The following is a 12,447-nucleotide window of genomic DNA, read 5'->3' on the forward strand; positions in this document are numbered from 1 at the left end:
ACAAAGGACATTTAAAAAAATCATTAAGTAGTAACCCCTATGATATCTACCATATTATATATGGATATATTTTATTTAAAGTTTCTTAGAAAAAGCTGTTACAACAACTAGAAAACCATAGACTTTGGAGCCTATGAAAAAATATAAATTAACATTATCTAAATGGGAAAAAACTTGCTAATCTATGAGATTTCTTCTAGCTCTAATTTATAGTTCAGGATAAAAATGGATTAGACTAACCATGTAACTATTAAAAAGTAGGAAAATAATAAACATACTAAGGAAATAGGGGTAGACTAAATTTGTAAGGCAAAGATCTGAAAAATCAAACTAATTTCATGAAAACAAGAGGTATTTATAATATTAAATAAAGTAAGAAAATTTTGTGAGCTTTTGAAAATACACAATGGGCATCTAATTACTCTCATTTGTAACCTACTTTGATCTCTTTAAACAGTTCTGCATAAGTTACCTAACAAGATCTTAATACACCCACTTCACTTAGTAAAAATTTCAGGCGTAAAGCAAGTGAAATCAGTGAATTCACCCAAGGTTCCACAATTATTAAGCAGTAGAAGGAAAAACATTTATTAAAATTCAAACTTTATCATCATAGCATTTTCCTGACCTTGGCCTTTTTTTTTTTTTTTTTTTTTTTTTTTTTTTGGTGGTACTGGGGTTCCTGGAAGCCCTTCTACCTCCGGGCTACACTCCCATACCTATTTAATACTTTTTTATTTTTGGAAACAGGGTCTCTTAAGCCAGCAGTGCTGGCTTCGAACCAGTGCAATCCTCCTGTCTCTACCTCCCAAGCACGGGGATTACAAGCGTGCGCCACCACGCCCGGCTCTTGGCCTTTTCTTAAAACCCTGCCAAAGTCATTTGTTGCCCATGATGGACACAAAGGCTACCTCTTCATGGTCTACTTCAAACACCTGAGGAATTTATTAGGTGAAAAACAAATATCTAAGCTTGATCAAAATTCAAGCTTCAGAATTTATTAAAACCATGAATATGCTTCCAAATGTTCATATTATAAAAGTTGCATATTATAAGTAGCTTGATCAAACACAAACTGAATAAAAAAGATACAACTGATAGAATATTTATATAATTACTACTGTAATTCTTCCTTATTAAATTATTTACTGTGTTCTAACAGAACAATTCAATGCATAATACTATTAAATAGCAATTTTAAATCTAAAAACCAAGTCTTCAAAGAGATAGCAAGATTTAAACCTGGATCCCAAGAAGCTGAGAATAGCTAATATTAACTCTGGCTAAAGTTCATTACCTTCTATCAATTTCTAAAAATATGTAATATGAAAATATAGCTGACCTTCAAAAACTCATCAGAGTGCCATGTTAAACAAAGAACAAAGGCCATCTCAAGCTTTACACTTTTACCCTAGTCTTTCTAAAAACACCCTAAAACTCAGTAAGTGGATTTGAAGTAACAGAAAGGACTATGCTAAAACAAGCAATAATATGTCCAAAATAAAGACACTGACCTGAATCTTAATTACACAAAAACCAAAGAATGCTATGCTTAAGACAGTCCCATTTGTGTGTTCCTCCCCTTTTCTAACTCTCTTCTTAATCCCAAATTTAAAAGACTAGTTGTAAAACAGTAGGGGGTCAAATTAAAACACACTTTATTTTCAGATGTCTCCATACTTATAGACCGACTTCCTGTCAGGAAGAGCTCCATTTCACTGAATACCCCAATCAGCAGGGAGCTTGCAGAATTAAGTGCCAGTTGATATTACTTTGTTTTGCATTTACCACCCCTGAGAATAATGTTCAAAGATGTAGTAATATAGTCAGCATGGTATCATCCTTCTGACTAGACTGCCAAGCCACAGGGTGTACTGCCAGTTCCACAAAATTTACCTTAAAAGCCTGTGTTTTCTAAGTCCTAGTGTGCTGGTGAATCAACAGGACGCCTGTATTTCAGACTGAATTCTGCATCTAAAGTGAAAATGTGCTTTTCTTTGGCTCTAACAAGCATTTTAAATAAATATTATGAAAAGGTCTACATCCAAAATCAAATAATGAATAGTAACTGTTCACTAACCTATCAACCTATTTTACTTAAAAAAATACAGCACTTAACTCTGATTTAAAGTGATTTCAGTATGCTTTTGCTGTTATACCTTACTATAAAAGGATATGTTATAAATTTTGAATTGATAAAATATGTAGCATAAAGTACAGCTATTAAGCTGATTTCAATGACTTCAGAATTGTTAGTGCTTCTTAGATTCTGTAAGAATAACTAATTAACTAATCTAAGTACTTCTTAGAGTTGGAGATTACCCTGTCCAACTCCAACTCCCATGATTTCTGTCCGTGCTGGAACAGAAGGCCTCTAGTTCCCTCTTACAAGGTCAATGGTTTCTATTGTGTACAAAATTAAATTAACTTTGAGCACTTCAACATTGAATACCTGTTCTCTCAGCCTTCGTGTATTATTTGAGGATAAAGCTTTCACAGTAGCTCTATGGCAAAACTTTGTAATTATACTGGAAGGCTATTTTTTAAAATCTGTTAGAAACTACTCTACTGATTCTCATGCCATCAGCAACCAAAGCGCTGGAGGTGCAGACAATAGTAGATCTCAGGGACATTCAGTTTATATCAACTAATTTTCTGTAAGTATATTCTAAGGAAGAGGTATAAATATATCAAAGGGGGAGTGGCAACATTATAAAAATACTGAAATATAACAATTATATTAATCCTTGTTGGACCATGCTACGTACAAACTGGTCTTAAAGAAACCTACTGCTCTAAAGTCCTATTTACCCTGTACAAACAGGTTGGGTACAAAGGCAATGGAATAATTTATCTTCAGCATACCAAAGTATCTTTCAACATAGAGTACATTTTGCAAATTTTTTTTACCATGCAAGCACCTTTGAGAATGTAGACAGTGGTGAGATCATTCTACTTCAATATAGATTTGTTTCTTTTGTGAAAGACTAACAAAAAAACAAGGAATATGAGTATGTTTAGGTAAACACATTTTTAAGAGGATCAACATTTGTGACATCGACTCTGTTAACAGAAGCTTTGATGACTGAAATGAGTACTGGACTGAAGCCAAGAGTGACTTAAACATGATAACAAGAGTTCTCCAGAAACGCCTATGTGCACAAAATTAATTTCTTCAAAAGAGGCCATCACTACTGATTCCTTTAACTAAGACCCAGAGATGATCAGGTGAAGCAGACTTCTAATGTACAATTTCCTTCCCTCAAAACAATAAGCAGTACAGCACAAATTCAGAATTAGAGTCTCAAGCCTTTATAAGGGCTAATTTGTCTTTCAAATTAAGCTAGAATTGAATAGGAGTGAGGTAATTACTAAATAAGTGTCTGCTCTTTAAAGTAAACACTTGCCAATGAATCTAAAACTCAAGAATCAATATTAAAGAGATTTTTGTCACCTGAGTGAGGTAAATATGTTGATTTATTCAACAGGTAACTATTATTTATGCTGCTGATGCTGATAAACACTGTAGACAACGGGGACAACAGAAATGGTTACCTGCCATCAAGGAGCTTAGAGTCTGAAGAAGAGAACAAGTGTTCCAGAACACAGTGTGGCAAGTGCTAAAACAGCCCTTAGGTCTATAAATTTAACTCTTAGTGTTTCTCTAAGGACCCAATTTCAGGGACACTTAAGCTGAGAACTTTAGGTGCATAAGAGTTCATGGCAAGCGCCGGGCGTGGTGGCGCACACTTGTAATCCCCGCGCTTGGGAGGCAGAGACAGGAGGATCGAGTAGGTTCGAAGCCAGATGCACTGGCTTAAGAGACCCTGTTTCCAAATAAAATATAAAAATAGGTCTGGGAGTGTAGCCCGGAGGTTAAGGGCTTCCAGGAACTCCAGTACCACCAAAAAAAAAAAAAAAAAAAAAGAGTTAATGGCATTTGGAATTATTTTTTTCCTAGTGTACAGTAAAAGCAAAGAAAACACATATTCTAAGTGGTATTTTGTTATATATGCAGAGGTATCTTGATAATATGTGTTGCAAATAAAAGCTGAATATGTCAAAGACTGATTTCTTCAGATCATCTGAAGAATCATTAACTTAACGATGGCACCAAACGCACCTGAAGAATGTAGACAATCCTAATTCCAGCCTCAACTCACTTCTCTGGATTTAGGACCTAAAGATAGATTATTTCCATTGATTGCGTCTTAGGAAGTGCCTATATACGGTATACTTTCTCTAACATAAAATTATGACAGGTCCCAGTGAAAACACTGAGACTGGGCCATTCATCTGATTTCCCTACATTTACATCTTTTAAGAGTTTTCTTTTTTCCTGATTGAATTCAGGGGCAATTTACCTCTAAGCTACACCTCCAGTCTTTTCTCCTCCTCCTTCTCCTCCTCCTCCTCTTCACTTATTTTTGTTTGGTACTGGAGATTGAACCCAGGGGCATTCTGCTTTTGAGCTACTTTTTATTTTGAAATGGGATCATTAGTTTGCTGAAAGCCTTGCTAAGTTGCTGAGGCTGGCCTCAAACCTACGATCCTCCTATCTCAGCTTCCCAAGTACTGGGATTACAGGTATGCACCACCATGCCCAGCTTATTTTGTTTTGAAACAGGGACTCACTAGGTTACTGAGAGTCTCGCTATGTTGCTTAGGCTATCCTCGAACCTGTGATCCTCCTGTCTCAGTCTCCATAATACTGGGTTCATTGATATGCACCATCACGCCAGGCTCCCTTTTAAATCTTAACCCTATTAACCTCTTAATAATAACTTAAATTTTTATTAAATCTAGGTCTTGATTGCAAGACCTAATGTCAGTAGTGAAGAAGACCAGTTATTGTACTGTCAAAGAAACTAGCTATGCGACTATAAAGAGTCTACTGCTAATACTTTCACTCATTTATTTAACAAATATTTACTGAAATTTTATTGCATCAGGCACTTTACCAGATGAACACCACCAGCTGATCGTCTTTGGACCTCCTGAACCTCTGTAAATGCCTAGGAGAGTTCAGTTTCTAAAACAATAAACATAATTTCCCATTAGTAAAAATTACATTTGGACCCTGGCTTGTACACTTCATTCTAACGAAGTCTAAACATAATCACAGAGCACAAATTGCAATACCGGTCAGAAATAATTTGCTCGCTAAATATAGAAAATAATCGATGGGGTGTGTCTATACAGCGCCTAAGGAGATTCGGCCTGAGCGGCCTACGGCCTAAGGCAAAACTTTAAGTAAAGTGATTCAGCAAAAAAGGGGCAAAGATGGCGCCTGGAGGAAGCTAGGAAGGCGTGGTTTTCCCATTCATTATTGGTGGGGAGACTGAGCGGTTTTTCCCTTTCTACCTTTAAAGGTGCTTTCCGCACACATGAATGGCTCCTGTACTGGCCTGGGATTGGCTGTAAACTACGTGCTAGTGATCTTTATCCCGGATAGGCTAGGCTATTTCTCATAGAAATTCCCCTCGTGGCTTGGTACTATATAAAGGATGGCTTGGAGAGAAATAAATGAGATCTCGCTTGACTTGACTCCCGGCTCGTGGGTTTGTGTTTGAGTCGTCCAGTACTCATCAGCTCGCCAAGCCCCGTCAGCTGTCGGGCAGGATTCCCGACAAATAGTCACATATTCAACTGATGTTACATAGGACATAAATTTATCTTTAAACTGGAGGTTAGTTCTACATGAATGTTGTAAAGAAATAAGTTCCTGGATACATTAGAATTGTTACAGAAATACTAACTTTTATTATAAGCAGTTCTGAAGACCTTACCCTTCACACAATCTCTTACTAGCTACTTGTTTCTTACACTGTTCAAGGCATACAGTGTCCTGAAAGGGTGGGGCTCCTCGTAAGAGCATCTGTGCTGAATGAATGACAGTGACACTGCAGCAGGCAGAGAGAGGATGGTGCTTCAGTCAAAGCAGAAATAGTTATACCAGGCTCTATAGTAGAGACAGTATGTGAACTGAGTCTGATAGACAGTAAAAATGAAACATTCTAAAAATGTATAGTTAATGGTCCCATTGTACTGCTCAAATAGCATAGGATTTCCTTACAGGTAGAAAACATTCTATTTCCATTAAGCACCTTATAGTCAAAATTCCTATTTTGTGTTTTGCCGACAGTATTCCTTTGTACAAAAGCCTCATAATATAGGACCTCCTTATAGAGAAGAACATTTCCATTAGGCAACTTAGAGTCACAATTTCTACTTTATGCTTGGCAAAAAATATCCCTTTGTGTTACTGGCTCAATGACTTCTTTTTAAAAACTCTATCATTTTTTTTAACACTGGATAATAATTTTTGTGAAAAAGGTTCACGTGTATCCTAAATACAATACATGGTAAGTATCTAAGCACCAGAAAAAATTAATAAATTCCACTTATATGAAGTTTTACAGTAAGTAAAATTAGTCCACAATAACAGAAATCAAATCAGTGGCAGTTTGAGACAACAGAGGAGGGCGATTGGTTGCAAAGGGACACGAGGAGTTCCTACAGTAAGATATCTATGAGTATGTCAAACTGCAGTGAGCTATATACTTCAAAATGTGTGCATATTTATTGTATATTGATTATGCCTTAATAGAGTGAATTTTTTTTGGGGGGTGGTACTGGGGTTTGTGGAAACCCTTCTACCTCTGGGCTACATTGCCAGAACTATTTTATTTTATTTATTTATTTATTTATTTATTTATTTTTATTTTTTTTGGAAACAGGGTCTCTTAAGCCAGCGCGTCTGGCTTCGAACCAACACGATCCTCCTGTCTCCACCTCACAAGCGCAGGGATTACAAGCGTGCTCCACCATGCCCGACTAGAGTGAATTTTTAAAACAGGTGAGTTTGATGACATCAAAGGAAGATGAAAAAAAGCAAAGAGCCTGTTCATAAATGAACACAACTACGGCATTTGTAGTGACAAAATAGCTGACCTAATGAAAAGGAAGATTTAAAGATACAAATGTAAACAATATCAAAAGGAATAATTCCTAAAACATCAAAAGGCACAACCAAGAAGTGGTGATACAAAGCATAACACCCGTGTTGCCATTCACTTATCAATTATACAATTATGTAAACGCTTCATTAAACAGCAATTATTCTGATTACTGGAGATGGAACAAAAAAATGAAAAGTACTTGCCTTCAAAAAACTTACATTCCAGCCAGGCGTGGTGGCGCACTTGTAATCCCAGCACTTGGGAGGCTGAGACAGGAGAGGAGGATCGTGGCTCGTGGACAGCCTCAGCTACTTAGTGAGGCCCTTTGCAACTCAGTGAGACCCTGTTTTAAAATAAAGAATAAAAAATGGGGCTGGGGGAACAGTTTGGAGGTAGAAATGCCCCCTGGGTTCCATCCCCAGTACCGCCAAAAAAAAAAAAAAAAACAGTTTAAATGGGAGAGAAAGAAAAACCACAGGCAACTTAAGCACAGAATAAATTGCTGTAACATGGTTGGTGTGCACACTAAGAGATAAATCACTTAGGTAGGCCGAGACTGTGAACAAAAAGCCAAGGAAAGCTGACCAGGGGACACTGTAATCTTGCTAGAAGCAGATTTGGTTTTCCCAGTGGAAACAGAAAGAGCTGTTATCTTTACAGATCCTAGAACACACAGAGGGATACAAACAGTACAAGGTAAACAAATCAGCATATACATATTTGCAATTTATGGTAAATTCTATGGTGGGTATATTTAAAACAACAAAAAAAAGAGGTATTGACTACAGATATGATGGTCTGAAAAAAATAATTCAACTGAGCCCTAAATGATACAAAGTCAACAATTAAGAGTTAACAAAGAGGCGTGTTTTAGGGGAAGAAAATGCATTGCCAAGATGCAAAAATATGATGGCACATTTGGGTAAAATTATTCTCAGCATGGTAAGAAATGAGGTTCGAGCAGTAAGACAGACCTAACGATGGGTATGCTGTCACTGGGCCTGTTTTAATAACCACTCATGACTAGATATCCATCAGAGCTCGAAAAAGGAGAAGTTCATCAACTAAACAGGTAAAAGTGTGCGCATCACAGAGTCAGAGGGGATAAACTCAAACAGAAGAGAAACTGAGGATTAGAGAAAAACAGCAGTGCTGTAACAACAGGTACATTTTACTATAAAAACTAAGGGGAAAATCAAACACAAAACTGGCATTCAAGAGTCTTAAGAATGGAACTACATGGTTCTTCCTGCAGTCTACTTTTTAAATTGATAGTTCAAGAATATATAAAGAAATGAGCCCAAATGGCCAGGCCGCATATCATTATCTTCATATGAAGCAAATACCTTCCAAAACAGTAACAAGCTATATATTGTGATTTAAAAAAAAACTTTAAGAAAAAAAAATCAAACTAATGCAGCATTTTAAATTACCTTTTGCTGCTAATTAATGACTCAGAGAGGATGCCAGATCAGACTAGGTGGTGCTTCTAGTTTTTCTATATACTGTATGCATTTCTGATAAATGGGAAAAGAATAGATGACCTGGCAGAAGGCTCAGACAATAACATGTGATTTACAGGACATGAATGCAGCTACCACAAGATTTATCTGACAGCCCTCTCCGATAGTGGACTGTTGAGTATCCGATGGAATGATTTCTAGTCTAGAAAGTCTACTACTGAGTAGCCATACACATTATTTATTTATTAGATGTTTTGGGTTGAAACCATTTTTAAATGATGCACTTCACAATGCACGGTCATAAATTTAGCTTTAAACTCAAGAAGGGAGGTAGTGTTATTGGAATGTATGTCAGACTGAATTAGGACGAGCAATGGAACGCTTTTATAAAGTGGCCTTGAATGCAACGTCCATTCTTTCAAAAAATGATATTAATGTCAAATGAGCAAACAAACACTTTATACAACTCTACAGTAATAGGACTTAAAGCAGTTGTTTAACATTTTCTTTAAATTCATAAAGATTTCCATGAAGTTTATACACATGCACAACAAATAGGAGACACAAATTAGTTACATGCTTGTGATCCGCTGAATCTAAAAGATAGGTAAAAACTTGGTCAACTTTTTTATATGAATCAAAAAACTACAGTCTCCAAACAAATATTTGCGGTCTTATTTTAAGAAGTACAGGGGTTTAAATATGTCTTTGGAGATCACGTGATTCTTGATAATTATTTTACATGGAATTCAAATATGAATAAATAGAATGCAATAAACTTTAAACATATGTTAATTTTACTCAGCAATATAATGTTATATCAGACCGCTTTTCAACTCTAAATAGTAAGATCCTGCCTAAATGCTATTTAATTTTTAAGTAGGAAAAATATGAAATTATTCTCATCAACTATTAATGCATGGAGCAGACACTGAAAAATATAATGCCAGTTGAAGCCTTAAACAAATATATAGTGATCTCTTTGGTCTTACTGTCAGCAAACCCAATGTGATCATTTCCTCATTTCTCAAATTTAGGATCTAATTCTTCTTCATAATAAAATGTGATTAAGCACCTTGTTTAAAAAATGCAAAAAGAAAATAACTTTTGAAAGGGTTCAAGAAAAATAATCAGAACATGGTTGATTGTCATGAAATTAACATCAACTAATTTGTAAAGTTCTAAATCAAATTTGCAGATGTTAAGTTCATAAGCATATCCCATTATTTATGTGATTAAAAAGGAGTTTTTGACCTGATCTTTCGATCTTTGGCACTCAATCCTCTCCATCTCCTCTTAAAAAATTAATTAAAATTTTAGCAAGATGGTAGCTTTTTACTTCCCACCCTATCTCAGGCTAAAAAAAATTATCAATCAAACTCAAGAAATCCCCACCCAGTATCTGCAAAATGTCGACTTGAAATTCAATTTCATATCTCTCAAGCTTTCATGTAGCAAAAGACAGTCTACTTCTTAACAAAATAAATCACTTTTGTGATTACCAAGCTGACCTCTTTGAATTAGGAAAATTCAAAGTGAAAAATGTAATTATCACCCTGGAACAATCTGTATACATCTGGAGCTAATTCTGGCTTCATTTTTCACATCATTTTTCACACTGTGCTACATCTTGTAGAGATGCCATGGAACTTTTGAAGAACTCATAAAAAATGCCAAGAACTTCAAATATCAAATGTATGTTTTTCAAACAAAGACATCGATAATTTCTCAGTTTTAAAACTCTACTAACTGATCTTCATATTCTATCTGATTTGTTCAATTTTAAACAGCACCGTGGAATACATAAGAAAGGCATGTTACAAATGTCATTCTCTGCAGCTCCTAACACTGACATTGTAATAAACTATGACTGAAAGAGCTTCTGTGTACCAAAAGAACACTCAATCCTAAACTAGAAAGTGAAACTTTATCGTCAAAATTTAAGCATGAAACAATTATATCACTATAAACAACAAACTCATATTCTTTTGAAGAAACTGCAAATGAGTATTTCTTAAAAGTAATAATTTTGTGAAGGTATAAGAATGGAATATGGTAACTTTCACCTAAGACATAAACAATTGATTATTTCAAAAGGTTTGATGAGAAATTTTATTTAGTCCGCTTTTGAAGAGATGGTTAAATTATAAAAATGATTCTTACCAAATTTAAAAATAATAAGCCCAGTAAGAAATATAACTCCTCCTCACAAGTTCATAATAAAAATCCATTAGTTGTAATCTCCAGAAGTAATTGTTCTTATTGCACTTTATTGATAATGCACAGTATTGATTTTTTACACCTCCTATGATTCTTTAATTTGTATTCATGAAATGTCCATCAGCACAGTCTAAATAAATTTGGCAATATAGGCACTAAAATGAATAAATCAATACAAAGAAACATTAAATTTGCATTATCCTTATTCGTTAGGCAAGTAAACCATGAGAGTTGTAAATGAAGGTCAAAGGTGTTGAAATGGGTCAAAACCCTTGACCTCTAGACCAATACCCTTCCTATTAAAAAAGGCTATTTTAAAGTTTTAAGTAGGGGAATTTACTACCACCAAGATATCACTTTTAAAAGACTACAAAGAAAACCTTCAATAGAAACATTCATCTGTGTAACTACAAAACAGAAAACAAAACATCACAAGGTACATATTTTTATAAAAGTTTTTAACAATTATTGAAAAGTTTACCACAATTAAGTATAAGGTTTCTAAGCACTGAAAGTAATTTTGCTCTTAGGAATTTACTTTCCACATCTTATTATGATGGCTGCCACATTTTTGTTGATGTTTTCCCAAGTCTACTGTGTATGTCAAAAATAATTAGCAATGACAAGGATTCAGAATTATTTATCACTCATTTTATAACCTCTGCACAAAAGGGAAGTAAACCCATGATTCCCAGTGGAACTGGAGTGGCACTCCACCAAGTACAGAAATAAATCTGTTTCTATAACCTCAACATACACAGAAAGAAAGTCAGCTGTCTCAACATCGTTTGATCTGGACATTTTTAATGTGACTCTATAAACCTATGTTTCTCTTTTACCTCTTTTCCCTAAATACGTGTCTTTTAATTATCTGCTAGTTAATAAGACAATATATTTAAGATACATAGAAAATTATTTGAGAATAGCAAACTTAAGAGTTCACTACTGTAAAAATTTCTTAGTGAAAATATAATTTTCTTGTCAAAACAAATTCGTGTGAGGACTTACTTTTAATTCAACATGTATTCTTGCACTCACCTGAGAACACAGTAGCATAACCAACTCCACAACTGAACTACTGGACTTCATGCAAACCAGACCTATTTTAAAGAGAATAGTTTAATTAAAAACTAAAAAATGAGATACTGATTTGTTAGACCAACTTTGTTGAAATTGTTTTTTAAAATAAAACATTATCATCTTGCTAAGAACCATACCTGTACACATCTAACCATATGATGGAACAAGGTACTCAACAATTACTTCAAAACTTGGTATCAAAACTCTCACTATTTTGGTAAACTATTTCAATTTCCAGATACTAAAAACATTTATTACAACTTCATACATAATGACATTTCACAATACCCATAGAAATGTGCACAACATATGCCATATTGATCAATATCATCTACATTTTGTTTTTGAGAGAGTTGATCGTTATACATGCAGAGAAGGGAAATGGCTCCCTGACCTTTGCTTTCTCCACCACACTCTCTCCCTTCAACCCTCGAGCTATCAATCAAGTTTCCATTTTGTTTCATGGCAGCAGACATCCCAAACACTCTTATTAGTACCTTGACCTCTGACCTCACACTAAACCTTAACAGAAATGCAAGCCATTCTCTATTATATATTCCTGATTTCTTATAAATTAATTCATTTACATTTTCTCTTTAATGTTTCATTTTGGCTAGACAAAAATATCTTTAGGGAGGAACCTTTATATAGTTAACAGACAAAAATATCTTTAGGGAGGAACCTTTATATAGTTAATACCCATCTAAAGTGTTCTTTGGTTT

At 34.9% G+C, this 12,447-nt stretch overlaps 1 protein-coding gene across 3 annotated transcripts in view; it reads right to left on the reverse strand.

Moving 5' to 3' along the window:
• The window catches only part of LRBA (LPS responsive beige-like anchor protein), a gene marked incomplete at both ends in the record, with an annotated part of 652,640 nt that overhangs the window by 444,381 nt on the left and 195,812 nt on the right, over positions 1-12,447 (reverse strand). For all 3 annotated transcript variants that reach the window (XM_080697476.1, XM_080697475.1, XM_080697477.1), the window contains one exon: positions 11,684-11,745. In XM_080697476.1, the coding sequence (XP_080553602.1) occupies positions 11,684-11,745 (62 nt within the window). The remainder of the gene's footprint in view (positions 1-11,683; positions 11,746-12,447) is intronic.

The sequence above is a fragment of the Muscardinus avellanarius genome (assembly GCF_963383645.1).
Source record: "Muscardinus avellanarius genome assembly, chromosome: 6".
Classification (NCBI taxonomy): domain Eukaryota; kingdom Metazoa; phylum Chordata; class Mammalia; order Rodentia; family Gliridae; genus Muscardinus; species Muscardinus avellanarius.